We start from the raw sequence: 20,439 nt of genomic DNA, 5'->3' as shown, positions 1-20,439 counted from the left end.
TATACCTGGTCAGCATATTGACGCATCATAAATATGCACAGAGGGGAGGGACTGCTTCCTTGTCCAAAGAACACAGTGATAAGGTTGTACAGTGAAACAATGTCACTGATAGTGAAACCTTTATTGTAATAATGTGAGTGAGTGATCTTCAGGGTGTTAATGACATTCTATGTCTAGACTATCTGAGGGTTTTTGCTAAATCTATTGATATACTTTACAACATAACAACATTACTGAATCATGACTCTTAGTTATCATAACAGGTTACTAAATTACTTTGCCATTGGTAGTAAATCTGCAGCCACGAGTATGTTACACAAGGAAGTTGGCGAGGTGATTGGTGCATAACAATAAGCACAGTGAAATAGTATAAATACATACATTATTAATTAATAATATGAAAATGTACAATCAAATATGTTAAACAAATAAGAGTACATTAAAACAAGCATGTTATTTAAGTGTCACATGTATATTAAAGGAGAAAAGAGTTGTGTGTAACAGTAAGAAATAGTAAGTGTTTATTGATGAGCCTAAATACTGCTGGAAAGAAACTGTTTTTGTGACGTTAGGTCTTGGTCCTGATGGACCGCAGCCTCCTGCTAGAGGAAAGGGACTCGAACAGTTTGTGTCAACGGTGAGAGCGGTCGGCTACAATCTTTCTTGCCCGCCTCATTGCCCTGGAGGCGAACAAGTCATGGAGGGAAGGCAGATAGCAGCAATCACCGTCTCAGCGGAGCGGATGATGCGCTGCAGCCTGCCCTTGTCCTCGGCAGTGGCTGCAGCGTACCAGCCGCTGATGGAGGATCAGAGGATGCACTCAATGATGGCAGTGTAGAAGTGCACCATCATGGTCTTTGGCAGGTTGAACTTCTTCAGCTGCCTCAGGAAGAACATCCTCTGCTGAGCCTTCTTGGTGATGAAGCTTGAGGGTGGAGCCCAGGAAGCTGAAGGACTCCACAGCGTTGATGGGGGAGTCACACAGGGTGATGGTGGCGGGTGGGGCTGCGTTCTTCTGGAAATCCACAACCATCTCCACTGTCTTCAGAGCGGTGAGCTCCAAGTTGTTCAGTCTGCACCAGGTCACCAGATGGTCGATCTCCCACCTGTAGGTGGACTCATCCCCACCACAACAAAGCCCATGTGGTTTTGTGTACTTTTCCTTAAACACCTCATATTAGAGTCCTTGGAATGTTGACTTGACCTCACTACAATAATATAAGGTCTGGAATTACTGTACTTTGTAGGCTGACTGTAACAACAGATTCATGTTGTGACAGGGCAAAAAGATTATCCTTTGCAAAAATAGTTGTAACTATCTCTTTTTTATGAATTCAGTGGCAGAAAACCAAATATTTCGCCCCACACATGCTCCTTGCTGGCTTCATGTCAAAATGAGTTACATACATTTGGAATAAATGGACTAGAAAGTCAACACACACTAAGATTATTAAAGTAAACAGGTTGATGGGACCAGTGACAGGGTTAGAAAAATCCTACTTTTTTTTACATAACAGCAATGTTTTAGTGTCAGAAAGTTCGACTCTTCTTATCTCTTGTCTGATTAGAGAGGTGGCCAGAAAGAAGGCCAACGAAGTTAAGAAAACAACTAACACGTGTTTTAACCACTACTGTTTTGTGTCTTGAAGTACAGACATTAATATGGCCTGTCAGCATTAGTACTGTATTAAATGTGTTGGACAGCTGAACACATTCACATAATGTACAGGTTTACAAGCTGAAGGTCAGTTTGTACTGAAACATGTGTTAGGATTTCTTCATGTCCTTGTTGCTCCATCACATCTTACCTGCTGCGGAAATATGAATGCAGTCTTTCACCGAAGAGTCGACTCCAATCACGATTACTGTAATACAGATAAGAGGTTGCACTGTAAAGTCTTTTATCTTCCCTCAAGGACATTTACTATGCATGAACCGCCTACTGAAGCATGGCTTTTATCTCCCCGATCTACACTAATCTTTGAACAGGTTTAGATGGACTGAACAGTTTGTCCTGTCTGTGCTAACAGCTACAAAGTCATTAGCCCAATTGGACCTGAGCTAAAATAACTTTCTCATTTGTCTCAATAAAAGGTGCAACAGATAGGATTATATCAAAGAGATCTGATCACAAACAAGGCTGGTAGACAAAGAAAAAGATGTTGGACGTTAGCGCTGTAGCTGAGGAAAAAGAGATGACTCTTCCGGATTTAAGTGAAAGATAAAAATATTTCACCTTTGTGTCTTCTCCTAAACTTAAGAATCAAAGCAATTTATCACATTTTTAACAACTTAAAAATGGTCATACATTGAAGAAAGCTGCATTATGTTTCTTGAGTTGGTCCTCGACAACTACAGCACAAAAACAGAGATGAGAATCCAACTTCAGAGACAACTGACTATGCTTTCCTCAGTGAGATTTTTTAGTTTATTAAAATCAAGCATAAAAGTAGGGAATAGAAACATCAAGAAAGGGTGCAGGAAGACAGTTCTGCTTTCATATCTCATCGATTGCTGCGTCTCTGGCTCAAACAGGATTTGTCACCAGATGCAGTGATTTGTCCAGGAGGAGAGAGATCTCTCTGTGGTATTTTGGGACATCGCTAATGGCTTTGACTCACTGTCATGTAACTTCAGATGGGAGACGTTGGAGTTCTTGAACAATGTGGTGAACATACAGAATATGAGATGGAGGGTAAAGCACACGGAGAGAATGGAAGCAAAAAGCCTACTGAGCTGGTAGAGGTGAAGAAGACAGTATGTAATTTAAAAGATTTACAGTTAAGCCTGTTGGAGTTTATATTACACCTATCTTTTGATTTGAATGTATGCCATGTATCATTAGTTAAATCAATGTATCCTGATTGTCTTTATCTAAACTGTAAAGTTAATCTGTTACTTAATTGCAGGATTTTTTTTATAGAACACAGCGATAAGTATTTGGCTGTATATTGATGCCTGTGTGGCACACTGGAGGGTGTGGCCTGTGGTAACCTTGATCAATGCTAAATTGGTCAATAACATTTTATATCTACGTGCACTTTCCCCTGCTTACCGTCTCTTTTTCCCAACAGGATAACTCTGGAGTCACCACGACTGCAGTGTTTTAACTTGTATAAGAACAATTAAATGAAAACAAACTAATTTTCAACACCTAGGAGACCATTGACTGATCTTAAAAGATAAGGCAGACTTGGTTTTATATTTTCCTGTCAACAAATCTTAAATGTGGTAGTCCGTTTCTTAATACTCTATGAAAAAAGCAGAAAACTGAACTTTAAAAGTTTGGGACAATAATGAAGCACAGTGGAATACGCTTCATTAGTCTTCAGCTACACAGATGATACTTGTTCTTATTATCAATGCATTCTTAGGTTTTCATCTATTCATGGTATTTGTTGACAATAAGAAAAACATATAATATCGGCTTTTAACCTGCTTTAATGTTTGTGATTATGACCCACTGAAGAGTATAAACTCTTCCAAGATCCAAAACATTCTCTTATGTTGGCTCCATAGCTCTCTGTCAACAGGGGAATTCAACACAATTCAATGTACTATTTTATCAGGAAAACATATACTCAGTATCAGTATTGCAGTATTGGGAGAGTGCAACTATATCAACCTTTGAAACAACATAAAATTGTATGAGATCCTGAGAATTAACAATCCACTAATTAATGTTTTAAGTTGCACAAATACTGCAACATCGCATCCTATGGGTCAACAACAGTCCTGGGTAGAGGCGTTTTCTAGTGCCCTCTTGTGGTCACTAAATGAAACTGCATTAATCTACCAGAGAAACACTGAAATACTGGGAAGACTCTGCTTTCAAAATAAAAGCATATGCTTAAAAAGAATCTTCTAACACGTATGGCGTTACGGACTCTAGTATTTAGTATAGAGGACATACAAGTTCGTAATGGCAATTGTGAACATTATTATTCAATTTCTACAGTTTAAAATGGCCTTGACTCAATACATGTTTTTATGGAGGATTTACTTCTAAAGTCCTGGGCGGAAGACGTCGTTCTCATTGACGTGATTAACGCCATTCGCACGGCCAGCTGCGTCAGCTCTCTCTGCGTCGGCATTGACAACAATAACAGAGGAGCCGGGCACCGGGATAAGAATGAAGACACACCAGCGATTAGCGGTGGTTTAGAGACACCTCGACGACAATAATCTCCGTTTCTTGCCAACTGCTTTCCAGCTAGCTGCCGTTGCGAGGTGAGACTTGTGTCTTCGACTAACCGTCATTCGTGAGGCCCATTCATGTTATCTGGAGGCCTTGGGCGTGTTTCCTCTGACAGACCGTATAGTGACTTTATTTAGCTAATTGACAGCATTTATAATTTATGATAGGAACTGAATGCACGGTGAAATGTTAGTCTTGTCTTTTTTTCCGTTCTTGTGGACACACCAGGCCCCATGTTGCCTTCAAGTGAACCCCATAACCCCCAATGGTACTATTTGTATTCCACAACATTAATCTAGTTAGTTAATAAACCAAAGTTAATGGTCAGCTTGTGTTGCAGAGACGATACAAGTTATAATTCATATCATGCATACATTCCTCAACAGAGCATGTAAACGCCTATCATTAGTGAAACGATGAATGCAAATAAAACGGTACCCTAACTAGCAATTATTAAAAAAATCACAATAAAAAAAAATACATTACTTGCAATATATAATCTACAGGCGGAACTGTTCTCTCCCATTCTTAGATCAGGACTCTCCCTTCATATGTCACGTCTATTACAACGGGTGTCTTAGCCAAAGGAATGTGTAAAGTCCTTTGTCACAGTATATGTCAATGTATGTCATCCATTGGGATGTAATACATTTGCTGGAAACCCAATTGAGATTTTGTTAATGGCAAAAATTATCAGACTGGAATCTCTTTATCAAATCCTGCTAATACAATACCTCATATATGTACTTTACCATGAGGAAAAACTGGTAATTGGCCTAAATGGCCTAATTCAAGAGATATTACTGGAAGCCCTACCACGGTGTTAACAATGTAGCAAAATGTCTGATTTCTCAAAGTATACATGATCATATTGCTAATACATTAAAATAAAATACAATGTGCTCTTGTTAATTTTCCAATTTCCCCTAAGATAATGCAGAAAACAAAGTATGATACATACAACTTTTATATGTTTTTGTATATGCATTGTGTTGGTAGACAAAATGGGGCGGATTTTCTTGGATCACATTGGCGGGACTCGCCTCTTCGCTTGTGCAAACTGTGACACCATTCTGACCAACCGAGCTGAACTCATCTCCACGCGCTTCACTGGGGCCACCGGAAGAGCTTTCCTGTTCAACAAGGTACCTGCACGTCACCTCCTTCCCTTGGATCGTGGATATCAGTAGTGTTTCACTTAATGATGAAAATACATAGCATAACATTTATCTCAGGATGATAACGGACCTCCCAGAGTCAGATAGTCAGTTCTACTGTAGTTTAACTTGTGTGTTAGGACGGTGATACAAGTTAATAGCTCGGGTCATATTAACAAATTCTGTTATCCATATAATGTCAGTTCCTCATTAACAGATAGGAGTAAGATAGTATGATTGTGGAAATTATTGGAACTGATACATTTAGTCCAATAGTCGATTGTTTAAGAAATATCCCAAGCAAAATGCCAAACGTGATGGTTCCAGCTTCTCAAATGTGAGGATTCAACTGTTTTATCATTCTAAATTGATTATGTTTGGGTGTTGGTCAGCCACAGGATAGCAATTGACTGTCATATCTGTGATTTTTGGCTGCTGCCCTCCAGGTTGTGAATCTGCAGCACAGCGAGGTGCAAGACCGAGTCATGCTGACCGGAAGACACATGGTGAGGGACGTCAGCTGCAAGAACTGCAACAGCAAGCTAGGCTGGGTGTACGAGTTCGCCAACGAGGAAAGCCAGCGCTACAAGGAGGGCCGCGTCATTCTGGAGAGGACGCTGGTGAGGGAGAGCGAAGGCTTCGAACGCAATGCCCCCGACAACTCCTGAGTTCACTTTTGTTGCAGTTGCAATGCTCAAGCTGTGCACGTTCCAGCTTTTCCCTCCTGCAGCAGTGCATGGATGTGATGGACACTGTGCCATTTGGTTGTATAGCTTCACCGAAACAATATCCCAGGGTGTTTAATCGTTAAAAAAAAGTGGTGTATATTTTCCCACTTTTAACATCTAGGAATATCTTCTATGATGGGTAAAGCCATTCCTTCTCTAGCATTTAAAATTGCCTGTTGTTTCAATGTGTTCAATGTTGTGGAGTTTTGGCTACTGTCAGAGGGAGATGATTCGCTCACGCTGCCCTGCTAGGTCAGAGAGATGGTGATGTTGAACATGAACTATGTTCTTCACAGAAGATTTTGTCACAAAGCAATATGCTGCAATATAGTTCTTTACCGACAAGTGTTCAATGTGACAATGTCAGGCATTCTTTATTTTATATGAATATTAAGTAACTTTTCTTTTAATATTAGCTGTATTAGAGTATTCCCTCAAAATAATCCATCATTGTTTTCATTTATGACCTGTAGAGGTCAGACATCCCCACTTTATTTTATGTTATGGTGATAAAGTCAAACCAGTTTTTTTTACAGTGATGGAAAATTGCATTTCAATACACTCTTGCTGCAAACTGTATGTTAGTGATGTATTGCATGTCATTCAAATATCTGGTAGCGATTGGCATATTGCTTGAATAAAACTGTTTTTTCATTGTCAAAAATGTCTTCATTCATTTTGTTTATTTACATGCCTGTCAATATTCTGACTTGAATATTGTGTCCTGCCTGAACTAAAACAAAAGAGTACTTTTGGTCATTTTAAAATGGTTATTTCCAGGCCTGGAGAAGTCCTTGAAAAAAAAATAGAATCATTGTTTAAAATTTGTTATGTTCATGGCGTTCATTTACGCTGAGTTTGAAATAATGAATATGCTTTAAAAAGAAAGATGCTCAAAATATAAGATATGGTAGGTAGATATATAGGATATGTCACTCTTACCTGTCTTAAAAACTTGAGAGCCCTGAAATATGTATGAACCCTGGACTGATTATTAAAAACCGTCCAATAAAAAAACAGCACGTGAATGTTTGGCAGACATGACATTTATTAAATGGCTAACGTTTGACATGCTGGAGAACGTCACATGACGTACCTGTGCAACGTTCAACCTTAATTAAATGTTTGTACATTCCTACGTGAATGGGTCGCATAGCGTTTCCTCTTAATTACGTTGGATGTTTCCTAATTGTTTGTTTTTCTTTTTAAGTAACTTACGTAAAGTAAATGCTACAGAGTGACCACAGGACACAAATCTACTTTCATAAACCTCGGGGTACAGAAAACGAAGGCACTCTTCGTAAAGTCGGCTCGCGCTGCTTTCTGGGTAATGTAGTCTCCGGCCACTATGTAGGAAAACCCGACCCTTGCAGGCACATAAACACTACTGATGTGTAGCCGGTCGAACAACGATCTCCAATCCTGACCGGACATGTGTTCGTGTTGATGCAATGTGAAGAGCGCAGGAAGACCAACTCATTGTTCCTCTCGGACGGACGCGAACCGGAGCACCGATGGCTGTCGGTGAGTTTAACAAGATAATACGAGCTAGCATGTCCTCCTCCTCATGCTAGCCGTTAGTGGAGCAACGGTCACGGAGAAAGACGCCGAGCTAAATGCTGTCAGTTGTGTGCCGCGGATACTTCTGTTTCCAGTGAGCAAAGTGATGACACTCGTCGTGACTTCGCTGTTTTGGGACTAACTGCCGCGACATGTTTCACCCCAACAGAGCACGTGAGCGTGGGCTTCAAGCTGTACTGCCTGACGGTGATGACTCTGGTGGCGGCGACGTACACGGTGGTCCTGCGTTACACCAGGACCATCTCCTCCGAGCTGTACTTCTCCACGACCGCAGTGTGCATCACCGAGGTCATGAAGTTAATACTGAGTCTGGGGATGCTGACAAAGTAAGTGGTAGTAGCTGTAACCTTTCACCCCGGGGGGGTGACTTGTTTTTATAATAATAAAAAGTGGATACAATAATGATGAATAAGATGTCTCGAGATGTATCAACACGTTGGAGAGGAACCACATGGCAGGATGATTTGAAGCACAGCAGTATCTGTGTATTTTCACATTTGTTCTCAATTGGAGCATTATTATATTATTTATTATTATTGTTGAGATGTAACGACAGGGACCAGGATCATATAAGAACATATTGATTCCCCTACTCTTAGACCTTACTGGTTTTGTATTACTTGTTTCAGAACAGCTCTTCGTATGTTGCATGTGTGCGTCTGTGGTGATTTCCGTTCATAATCTCTTGAAGGAAAAATGTGCTTAGACTTAATCCAATTTTTAAACCAAGCAAACTTTGTTCGTGCAGTGCCGTTCATGCACATTCATTCATTCATTAATTCATTCATATTCAGCCTACTCTAAAGTGCTTTACAGGTGGCTGACATGATTAGTAAGATAATTGTAGTTTAATGCACATGAAAAACAGCCTCACTACATGTGTTTATCATGAACTTTGGACCAACAACTAAATTGTCGGAGGATCTTAGCTGCCTTCCTGGTTTTGTCAAACACTTTTGTCAATCATCTGCGATTATTGAAGGAAAAAAGACTCCCACAAGTGGAATTAATGTGTATTCAAATGAATCATCTAAAGTATTTACAATCTTCATGAGTCTGTTTTGTGTCTCTTCTCATAGAGAAACAGGAAGTCCCGTCAGACTGAAGAATGCTTTAGTGGAACATGTATTATGCAGCCCAAAAGAACTGCTGAAGCTGAGCGTGCCCTCCGTAGTGTATGCCGTTCAGAATAACATGGCCTTTCTGGCCTTGAGCAACCTTGATGCAGCAGTTTATCAGGTATGAGCTGAATCTGATTTCTATGTTGTTCAAATGAATTGCTGATGTGTTGATGGTTGGTGAACCTAATCAAGTGCCTGTGCTGCATCCAATAACTTAACAATGTTAACAAACCAGTGTAGAATGTAATGTGATTCACAAGTACACGTAGAAATAATAATTGTGTGACTCACTATCATGCTTATGTAGATGGGTGAAGGAAAATATGTAATAAAGGTTTATTGCTATCTTCTTTGAGAACTGGCTACATTGATGAGGGCGGATACATATTTGACAAAGTGTAGCTTGGTTTGCAGTTAGTCTAATCAAATACAATTTTATTATATATTCATTATTGACTAATTTGTTAATTATTTATTTTATTAATAGCTTAATCTTTTAGGTTTCCCAAATGTAAAAAAAGAAGAAAATAATGTGTATTACACATTCCCAGATCATATGGTAACTTAAATGTCTTGACTTGTCCAACCAATAGTCCAAAACTCAAGATATTCTAAGGAAATTCTGACATTTGCAAAACTGAAACCATAAACGTTTGCCGTTTTTGCTCCACCAATTGATTAGTTAGCAGAATTACTGTTAATTAACTGTCATTCCACTAATTATTTCAGTATGACTAAACTACTTGGGGCACAAAAGTTGAAGAGCCCTCTTTAGACTTTGTTTTTAAGGTAGAATGCAACAATATAGAAAACATTTACATAAACTAAACCTCCAATATATAAATGTTGATCCTCCCTGTGAAGTTCATGGTGAAAGGAGTGTAGCAGTCGTTGTTCTCAGCAGGTCTCATAATACCCACAGCATGTGTAGAGCTTTATCAGTGTGTTGCTGAACAGCAATGCTCAGTCCACCTAACTTTTATAAATAGGTTTTTCAATCTCAATAGTTTTTAGACCCAACTTGTGCGTTTGTGTAGGTGACCTATCAGCTGAAAATCCCGTGCACGGCCTTGTGTACAGTCCTCATGCTGAACCGCTCTCTCGGCCGGCTGCAGTGGTTCTCTGTCTTCATGCTCTGTGGGGGCGTCACACTCGTCCAATGGAGGCCTGCAGAGGCCACGAAGCTTCAGGTGGGGGTGGCATATATTACAACTTAAATGTTATAAACATCCTGGCTAGACACTCAACTATAATATATGTCCTGTCACTCACACTATCGTGGATCAAAACATGCAAGTGGTATTTACCGTGTCTCTTGTAGGTCATGCTATGTCTTATTTTTTTTAATTTTTTTTCCAGATTGAGCAAAATCCTTTCCTTGGGTTCGTCGCTATCGCTATTGCTGTCCTTTGTTCCGGGTTTGCAGGTAAACTTGGCAAAGGAGTCGATGAAAATCACTGATGGATGGTGGATTCACCTTGTCGGACAATATTGATTTTAGCTTCCTTACACAATGCAAATATTTGACGAGCCAAACAACACTGTATTTACCAGACAAGTAAACACGTGATGATTGCTCGAACATGAAACTGATACCATCTGATGGTTTTTCTCATTAGCAGTTGTTTAAAGTGAATTGATTATTTTATTTGCATTGCGGATCTGTATTTTATTATAGTACGCTATTTTAGAGTATTTACTTTGCACTAACAGTTTTGTGTCTACTTTCTGATTAAGGTGTGTACTTTGAGAAGGTGTTGAAGAGCTCAGACACGTCTCTGTGGGTGAGAAACATCCAGATGTACCTGTCCGGTATTGTGGTCACACTGATTGGCGTTTACATAACCGACGGCGAGAAGGTCCTGGAGAAAGGTTTCTTCTTCGGTTACACGCCCTGGGTGTGCTTCGTAGTACGTGAGTATGACTAAACCGGAGGATGTTTTTCTTTTTAATTGCACTTTTCTTCACAGTATTTTCACTGACACTGCTCTCTGTGCTTCCAGTCTTGGCCAGCGTGGGCGGTCTTTACACGTCGGTGGTCGTGAAGTACACAGACAACATCATGAAAGGCTTCTCTGCTGCAGCCGCCATCATTCTCTCAACAGTGGCGTCTGTCGTCATGTTTGGACTACAGATAAGTAAGTTAGTTTTCACACGACCACATTGTTGGTATGCAGAGTCCCTCTGGCTCACCGGGTGAGGCGTGGTGTTATGGCTTATGATTTTAATTACAGGAATGTTTCATTTTGCTTTTCTTTCCCTTTTATTGTGCAGCAATCTCATTTGCCTCTGGAGCACTCCTGGTGTGTGTTTCCATCTACCTGTATGGACTCCCAAAGCAAGACACGTCAAAGCTGAGCCGGCAAGATGCAGACAAGGAATCCAAACAGAAGCTGATCACTGTGTGAAACGCCGACCGGCAGCAAAGTCTCTCTTGCTGGTGGACTTGGTCTGCGTTATGGGTGGGTCCCTTTTTCTAGCGACCTAAAAGAGCTCCTGCCCTTAGGAGCCAAATGAACACTCAGCTGAGTTGTCTTTGTGTTCGGTTCACCACATCGACAACAGCTTTTGATCCACTTCAATGGAGTTACAAGCAATCTTTTGGTTGATTAGAAGAAGAAAAACATTTGATTTTAAACTGACCTTTATAGCTAGCTGTTTAAAGTTTGTAAATCTTATGACGCAATCAGTAAAGTCTTGTAATTAATTTTCAGCCATGCTGGAGCAATAAGCAGTAACAGGAGTTTGTTTCTCTTATTTCGATGCCTCCATATATCTTCTCTAAGGGGCGTATAAATATCACAACTTCTTATCATGTAGTTTGTTTTTTCAGTTATTAGTCTGTTTTACACTGTGCAATGTTAATGTCCTATGTTCATATCATATAGTATGCTAAACATACTGAGAAGGATGAATGTGATAAGTTTATAACATCATCTCTCCAGTGTCATGAATCTTTTGGATCACGTCTGTGTCACTTTCTGTTTTTAAAAGTCACTTAAAGCTTTCATTAAAACCGAATGGAAACATGGTAAAAGCAACGGCAACTATTTTTTAACACGTTTCATGATTCTTCCCCCCTATAAACAACTCAGATTCCAGTTGTACTAGTCACTAGTGTAACCATTCAAACCAGTTTGCTATCTTGATCAAGTTACGTACCTGCACCTGCCACGACTCCAGCGGTCAACAGACAATCTGAAAACCAAGTGACTCCCTGACAACTAAACTGGTTTTGATCACAATCTGGGAGTGGAAAATACCTGAGACAATATAATGGAAAGCAAATGCTCCTGTGAGTTCAATTGAGAAAGATGGTATTTTATTTTGGAAATTTATTTATAGAAAAAAATAAACTAAAGCAGTTGGTAGCGACAGCAGTTAAAACAATACATGAGAGTTTCACATTTTATCAACTGGTGTGATGCCCAAGATCCTCATCCCAGTGGCCAGGACTGAGCAGGCCGCACTGAACAGTCGTAACCTTGCCTGTTGATATTCAGAAAATGAGAAAAGAATGCTATAGTTAAAAAAAATATATAGGTTTCATTTTTGCAATTAAGAGCATTTTAATTTGTTATGTTCATGAACATGCAATCACTGATGTTCGCTGAATCAGGATCTGTGTTCAGGCCTTTTCTTACGCATTAGGGGCTGATTATTCTGTGACCTGATGCAGATGTTGGGCTGAATGAATGATTATCATTTTACAGTTCTATCAGGATCTGAAAAAGGCAATTTTCAAATTGCAAGGCAAGCACTTGTAATAACAATATTAGCAATGTTTTATACTGTAAAAACATAACCTGTGACCATCTGTAAATAGAAACGTTTCCAGCTAGTTTATTCAGGTGCAGAAATGAACATAGTAAATTAGTTTAGTTGACTATTCAAAGTTATGTCTTGTTTTTATAATACTACGCAGACCATCAATACAGAATTAGTTTATTTAACGCAATAATAATCGGAAATATTTGTGTTATATTATCCTAAAATTTGTCAAAACAATCCTAATCTGTGACTTGACATGTTTAATTCAACCAATGTGCTTGTTTTGTTTTTTTAAATATTCATTATGTCTTTAAGGTGAAAAGGATTTACTGACTAAATAATATGGCATGATACATTTAAGAAGAAAAACCCCAGTACTATGTACATGAGTGATTCTCTTCCTACCTGTGCAACATCCAGAGCGCTTCCTTTCACCGGCAGCTCTCTGTGTGCCGAGGCGATCAGGTGGCTGCAAAAGGTTGGAGAGGAATAACATCAATACACCCGAGTACACCGTTTTATCGCCATGTACTAAAAAAAACATTGTTGTTACACGGACAGTGAGCAGCTGGTTAAACGTCGAGCACCAAAAGCCCGGGCCAACCCGCAAGACTAACATCCTTCTTACCAAAGCTTCAACAGGAAGTTGACGAGGTGTTTGGGCTGCAGATCCTGGGCCGACTGGTACAACACTTCATCATAGCTAGAGAGAGTATATTGGGTTATCTACCCAAATGGAGCAAATATTGATAAAACACTGACGTACTATCATTGTTTGAGGATATGCAGAAGGGATACAAAGTTTGCTTACCGGAGGAGGTGCTGCAAGATGGTGATACTCGTCGGCTCGAGGAGGAGGGATGGATCAAATGCAACTGCCTCCATGCCTTCAATCCTCCGCATTAAACTGCAGTAAGGACACCAAGATACAAATGTGAATGAGCAACTTTATAACTCAGCGCTAATGTTGTTGGGGTATATTTGAAGAGTATTTGTATCCAATAATATACAAATGAATATCAATGTTGTTTTAATGCTTTAATATTCCTTAACAGACTAAAGCCCAAGAGCGACTGTAAATTATGAATTAATTAATTATTGTCTCATACTCTTTGTTTGGCTACATCTTTGCACTATTGTTTTGTTTGCTTTGTTAGTTAATTTTATATTATTCTATTTTGGTTTATAGTGCCTTTTTTTGTAAATATCTATGATATTTAAAGACTATAGATAAATCAATCATAAAAACATAGATTTTTTGCAAACCTACTGTAATGAAATAACACTACAAGATTCTCTAAACGAAATCGCCAAAATGACAGAATGACTCCAGCACTAATAGAATACCTCAACAGAGTTTCGTTATTTTCAGCCGGTGGTGAATACAGACCTGCGGATTCGAGCGTGTGTGTACTGGAGGAAAACTCCTGTGTCTCCCTGAGCCTGCAGCATCCTGTCCCAGTCAAACGTATAGTCCGACTGCAGCGGACCTCTGAAGTCCTGAAACAAAGTCAATGGAAAATAGAATCTCTCTACTCGCATGGTGCAGACAAATCAGGAAATATTTCACTTTATAGTAGAATGTAAGGTTTAAAACTAACAACTCGCCTGCACTATTAGTGCACTGATTCCCACTTTCTCTGCTGTGTCTTCTGGGTTATCCATTTCCTTTGTTGCTGTGGAAAGAGCAATATCATGCTCATTATTCTCACATTGGCAGGTTTTCTTAGTTTTTGCAATTTTAAAAAGAGATTGAGAGACACATTTGCTTATGACAGCCGCAGAAGTTTAGTCTTGTCAATCAATAGTCTGGCTGAAGGATAAAAAATTTCCTAATATAATGGAAAAAAAATATCTTGAAATTACACTGGTTGAGACAACTGGGAGCATCCACATTGAGCTGTACCGAACTCTATACGTCATATAAACTAATGCCTAAATAAGGTGTGGCAGGTCTTACTTTTTGACTGGCTCATGTTCTGGAGCATCCGGGCCCGAGCTTCGTCCAGCACGTCCTCCAGAAACACCACCTCACCCCGCCGGGTCTTCATACCCCGCACCAGGCCAAAGGGCACATGATGACACCTGCAACCAGTGGTGTAATATGCATTTATATCCTTTGCTTAAATATATGCAAGCAGTTCAAAAAAAGGCCTGCATTAAAACTTTTAAAAATGCAGAAGTTTTATCAGCAAAACTGTACTTAAAGTATCAAAAGTAAAAGGTAGTCATGATGCAGAATGGGCATTTTTCATTATGACAAATTACTGGGTGTTTGGGCATATCCCAATTTATCATATTATATAATTTAAGAAGATTCTGAGGGAAAATGTTCAACTTTATTCATTGTTTGATCTCTCAGAGCTAACTAACACATAGCATTAGCTAGCATTATACAACATCCACCACTCGGCTGATGGTTTGTGTGTAGTTGTGTTCAGGCGTTTTGTTGCTACCTGTCAGCCCAAGAATGTCCCATAGAGAGCAGGATGTGGAACAATTGGTGGAAGTGATTCGCTTGACTTTTATCGGTCTTAAAAATAAAAACAAACACAGATGCAGCAAACTGATAAATATGCATCCATAAAGAGCACGAGTAAAGAGATCAAGGAAACAAGAGGAGTACAGAGCACAGAATGAAATGGTGAACCAGGCGTACAGGATTATTTTCAGACCTTGGGTTAACAAATATCCACATCCATTTTGCATTGTTGTGTTTGGCATGTTTTTCATATTTGTTTTTCTGTTGCCAACAAAGAATGATAATATTAGGGAAAAAGGCTGAAACTAACAATCACCTAATAATTTGCCAATTATTTTATTAAAATCGATTAGTTGTTTTACTTATAAAAGAACCAGAAAATGGTAAAAAAAAAAAAAAAAAATGACCGTCACAGTGTCATCTTCATACGTGTTGTATTTTCCGGTCCAAAAAACCCAAAGATATTCATTGTGTGCACATGACTTATGACTGCAATTAAATGTATTTTACTACTGTACTTCATGTTGGAGATACATGTGCCTTGTATATGTAAAGTTAACCCCAACTGTTCCATCAGGTCTTTAAAATACAGCAATGTTACAATTTAAAAAGTAGAGGTAGAGAGAGACAGTGCATCAGTTTCCTTACCACATAAATCATCTCATTAAAATGGTACTTTTCTTTTCGGTCAATCGCTGCAGCAAGATCTCTAAAATGCAGAAAGTGGAAAATAAGCCATTATTGCCAATTTCTTATGCATTGTTCATCTGTTAACTCAGCTTTGATCTGTAATTTTTAACAAAATTAAAGATTTTCCTGCTAATTTTGACTGACTCCTTATCCTAGTGCTGACCTGGTGATGTAGAGAGTTGTGCCGTCACTGCGGAGCACCGTACAGACGCTGCTCATGTCTCCAGCAGTGGAGAGATCCACTACACCGGTTCCTTTCCTGTAAATACAACAAGTCCTCGTAAGCTCAGGGTTTGCGGCCATTCATTTAATTATGCATCAGTATCTACAGCAATTAAAGAGCATTCATATAATTATTGTTACACATGTCAAATTATACAAAGGAAATCACACATATAAAACAATACTGAAATCTATCTCCACAAAAGGAAGTGAAATACACAGGCATTTTCAAACAGGAAACTACCAGTTCTTCAAATATGTATCCATATTCTTTAGAACTAGCAAGCTTAATAAGAGCATGATGATTTGAGTGTTTAAAGATATATTGTAATAATATATTGACGATACATTTGATAAACTGCAAACTGTTCATATACATGCATATTCATACAGCCCTTACTGTTTAATACTATTTATACTCTACAAATGAAGATTACTCTGCACTTTTCTGTTTTTGCACTCTTGGTTAGATGCTGCATTTTGTTGTCTCAGTATGTGCAATGACAACAGAGTTAAATCTCATCTACAGATATGTACTGAGCAGTTACAGGATAGAAATGAAGCAGTCAGTGCTCTCTGGTGGACAGACTGAATAATGAAGAATGTTTCTTAACACATCTTTGGGTTTTCTGTCCTGCAACACACATTTCAATAAGGATATTTCTGAGATAACTAAAAATATAATTTCACAATCTAAAAGCATCGGGAACAGCAACAATCTTTAGTCCCAGTTTCAAAATAAATAAATAATAAATACATTGACGGTCTGCCAAAACACCCGACACAAAATCAGTGACAGCCAACTAAACATTACTCATTAAAGTTAGGATAGGTAATGCATTTGAGAAACACCTTTATTATATGTGTTGACACTTTCTTTACATTCTGCCAGCAACCAATAAAACAAATGCTCTGATAAAAGAAGAGAACTAAAATCCGGTGTCTGTGGCTGTCGTAGGGATTGTAATGAACCCGGCTGAGTCACCCAATCATTTGATTATTTTACTTAGTGCGTCATGCCGGCTACTGACTAGATGCCATCACATACTCAGAGGTTTTCAACAGGTCTCGACTCTGAAGCTGCTGCACCACCTCCTGGGCTTGATGCTGGTGAAACGACTCCCCGGAGTAAATATCAAAATGGACCCCTAACCGCTGGAAAGAATAAAAAATGAACGCCAAATCTTTTACAGTTGATTATATTCATTTTCTGATATTTTCTTTTTTTTATATTTCAAAATGTAGGTTATTTGACTGTGGTTTCATTTGGTCACGCTTGTTATTCAGTCCAGCTGCTTGTACCTTGTAAACATGTTGATACTCGTCCACTGTGATCTCCCTGAACTGTTGCCATAACGACACAGCCTCGATCTCATGCTGTTCCAGCTGTCTAAAGAAGTCTCTGGCAGCCTGCTTCATATCCTCATTCTGCTCGGCCTCCTTGTTTACTTGAACATAAACCTGCAAGACAAAAACAACAAACATCTTTTTGACTGTGTGGTTCCTGTGTAATACTTGTTATGAGACATACACTCCTTTAACACGTCTCTGATGAATCTGTGTGTCTTTATCCGAACATGCAAAGTCACCTCAAACAAATGCTGTAAGGGATTCTCTTTCAGTTTCTCTTGACATCCAAATTGAGCAAACCCAGCTCCCAGCAAACCTGAAAGCAAAGACAATAACATTCACTCAAAGAGAAGCATTTATGACACCAGAGGAACATGTTGAATATGTATTTACTCACCAAACTGCATACCCCAGTCTCCAAGGTAGTTCATTCGAATAACTTTGTGTCCAAGACACTGCTTTAAGTTAGCAATAAAGTTACCTGGAGATCGAGACTTTATTTATTTTTGGCCATTCTTTACTTTGATTTCTTGACATTCATATACTAGAGATACCTGCAATGAGCTAATACGACAGTGCAACTCACTTTCATATTCATCTTTATCACTATTCTGGTTTCAGTTACTGAACAAATCAAAATGTTATCCAAAACTCACCAATAATTGTAGATCGTAAGTGTCCAGCATGGAATTTTTTGGCTATATTTGGAGAGCTGCAACAGAAAAACACATTAACTCTGACTGTCAACAATCTACAAGTGGAAGACATTGCATGTACTTAAAGAACATATACAAACACTAATGTACCTGTACTCGACTAATGTTGTTCCTCTCTTAAGAGTATTAAGAAGCTCACTATTTAACCCAAATTTATCATCCTCCTCCTTTCCAAATGGCTCCAACATTTTCTAAAACAGAGGTCGTCCAATAGATTATTATCACAATAGAAGCAGTCAAGACGATTGTTTTCACCGCCGTGGAAAAGAACATTTACAAACCTGGACAAGAAGTTTGCGGTTCACTTTAAAGTTGATCATTCCACATCCAGCAGATATGTCCTCCACCACACTGTCCTGCTTCAACTGAAAAATATGGATTTTAGGGAAGACAAAAGGCCTTTTGTTATTTTTTTGTTCAGGATTATATGAAGCAGAAAAGATTTAGAGTGCATCTACAAACATGAAGAATATTCACTTGACTTTGTGATTTTGGCTCCAGGTGATTTTAACTTTAATACAGGTTGAGAGCTCCATTTCAATCGAAAACATTGATTTTGGTACCAGGTGAAAGAGCAAGAACAACTTTATATTACATATTTCAAACACACAGGAAAACTCTGCAAACAAACAAAATAAAGTAAGAAAATAAGAATAATACCCATTCACAGCAAGTACAAAGGAAGGTGCACACATAAATAATATCTCAAGTAAGGTTATTTTCAAGCAAAGGAAAAAAGGCAGCTTTACATGGAAGCCAATGCAGTAATTAGAGGATAGATGTGCAGAGAGGAGCTCTCTTTCGTATCTCCTGTTAAAAGTTTGGCTGCAGCTTTGTGACTGATCTGCAATAACCACAAAACCGTAATTGAAATACCGGAAAGATGGCCAACATAAAAGTATATTTTATAAGTTTAATAAAGCATGAACAAGTTTCTCTATGTCTGTTTTTGTATATATCCAAATACGTTTCTGATATTTTAAAAAGGTTAGGCTAAGCAACATTGATATGTTTGTGGAAACTGATCAAAAGGTTTCAGAGATTTCTAACATCTTTAAATTTGAGGTACAATGAATGAAGGTGGCTGGCTGTTGTAGACTTACAACTCAAGTTGTAGAGCAAGTTGGTGGTTAAAACCTTGAGCTCCTCCAGTTTACATGTTAATGCGTCACAGACATAAACATTGAACCCCAAAGTGTAACCAATGCATTGACAAGCAAACATGTTAATTGATTCAGACAAAAGCTGTCGAACAAATAAATGTTGCAAAAGATGAGACTTAATTCGTTGCTTCTTTGCTTTGGCACCAAGAAACCGTTCATCCTCATCCACTTGTGTGGAGCATAATGAAATTCAGTCCATTGGTGAGCTTAAAACAGTGTGGTGTCAAAACAAGTGTTATCCTAAACTCATCCTTTCTCCAACATGAACCTTACCCGAGCGGCCAAGCCTTCGGTCTGCAGCTGGATGTCACCACTGGATGGTAAAATCCCATTGATCCGTAATGTGCTGATTGATAGTTTGAAGTCAGCACCCTGCCTGAGAAGCACAAGTTCAGGGAGCTTTAACAAACAAACACAAACACACACACACACACACACACACACACACACACACACACACACACACACACACACACACACACATCTGACTTCAGTCTCACTCTTGCACACCAGAGAACTTAACTGTTTCTTAAAAACTGGAACTGCTGACAGAGCTGGTATGAAGGCATCCTCAGACTGCTGCAACGTGCGACCCAGCTACACATCGAGACACACGAAGAGGTATAACATTGTATTAAATAGTATGTGATAAGTGTGTATAGCCAATGCTAACGGTGATGTGCAATGGTTCTGCAACCCTCTTATTTTGACTTGCTTCAGGGTCATTGCATGCTGTCAAGTTAGCATTAGCATGCAGTGCAATCCATAAAGACTTCCGGCTTTGTTACCTTTGCTGCTATTTTTCTTCTGAAGAAACAAGCCATGTTTGTTAAACGTGCAACAATTATATAATAATCAGAAACTTGTGGCAAAATGTACAACAATCACTGCTGTATAATCCATCCACATAGACATGGCTACTGTACTTCCGCCTTAGCCACGCTACTTCCTTTAAGCTCTTCCAATCACAGGCTTCGTTCGCTAACAGAAAGGGTTCGTTTGATTATGTTCTCCGTTGCTCCCGGTGGTGTGTATCGCCTCGCGGGCACTTACTTTCGGATTCATACCTAAAATGTTGTCCTAACGTTACAATTCATGACTAAATAAGTTACCGTCAAAGTTAAAGTCCCAAAAGTGTTTAAGGATTTTAGTAGTAATAGTTACTAGAGGATATAAAACAGTAAACAAATAAACCCTAGTTACATTAATTTTACTGTAAAAGGGACATCACACCCTCCAGAGCGATTATGGAGTATGTCT

The 20,439-nt window shown here is 38.9% G+C and overlaps 3 protein-coding genes across 3 annotated transcripts; 2 read left to right on the top strand and 1 right to left on the bottom strand.

Annotated features, from left to right (window-relative positions):
* Positions 1-4,106: 4,106 nt before the first annotated feature.
* Positions 4,107-6,741, top strand: LOC306734582 (protein yippee-like 5). The gene is made up of 3 exons (XM_079215942.1): positions 4,107-4,230; positions 5,198-5,343; positions 5,802-6,741. The coding sequence occupies exons 2-3, from the start codon at positions 5,203-5,205 to the stop codon at positions 6,021-6,023; spliced, it is 363 nt and encodes a 120-aa protein (XP_079072068.1). The 5' UTR covers positions 4,107-4,230; positions 5,198-5,202; the 3' UTR covers positions 6,024-6,741.
* Positions 6,742-7,597: 856 nt separating this feature from the next.
* slc35a1 (solute carrier family 35 member A1) lies at positions 7,598-11,815 on the top strand (the record flags this gene model as incomplete). The annotated part of the gene is made up of 8 exons (XM_079215769.1): positions 7,598-7,607; positions 7,813-7,990; positions 8,744-8,903; positions 9,823-9,975; positions 10,145-10,211; positions 10,523-10,699; positions 10,789-10,923; positions 11,060-11,815. 8 exons carry the CDS (start codon positions 7,598-7,600, stop codon positions 11,191-11,193), a joined length of 1,014 nt encoding a protein of 337 aa, XP_079071895.1. The 3' UTR covers positions 11,194-11,815.
* Positions 11,816-12,143: 328 nt separating this feature from the next.
* rars2 (arginyl-tRNA synthetase 2, mitochondrial) lies at positions 12,144-20,003 on the bottom strand (the record flags this gene model as incomplete). Its single annotated transcript, XM_079215981.1, has 20 exons — positions 12,144-12,274; positions 12,962-13,025; positions 13,185-13,259; positions 13,368-13,463; positions 13,947-14,056; positions 14,165-14,232; positions 14,517-14,641; positions 15,013-15,089; positions 15,687-15,747; positions 15,892-15,987; positions 16,999-17,105; positions 17,253-17,411; positions 17,540-17,616; positions 17,698-17,781; positions 17,957-18,012; positions 18,107-18,207; positions 18,298-18,381; positions 19,453-19,551; positions 19,690-19,776; positions 19,968-20,003. 20 exons carry the CDS (start codon positions 20,001-20,003, stop codon positions 12,188-12,190), a joined length of 1,749 nt encoding a protein of 582 aa, XP_079072107.1. The 3' UTR covers positions 12,144-12,187.
* Between the last annotated feature and the right edge of the window lie 436 nt (positions 20,004-20,439).

Source organism: Taurulus bubalis (assembly GCF_910589615.1).
Source record: "Taurulus bubalis genome assembly, chromosome: 3".
Taxonomy (NCBI): Eukaryota; Metazoa; Chordata; class Actinopteri; order Perciformes; family Cottidae; genus Taurulus; species Taurulus bubalis.
The sequence above is the reverse complement of the archived record's forward strand: the minus strand, read 5'-3'. Positions and strand labels throughout refer to the sequence as shown.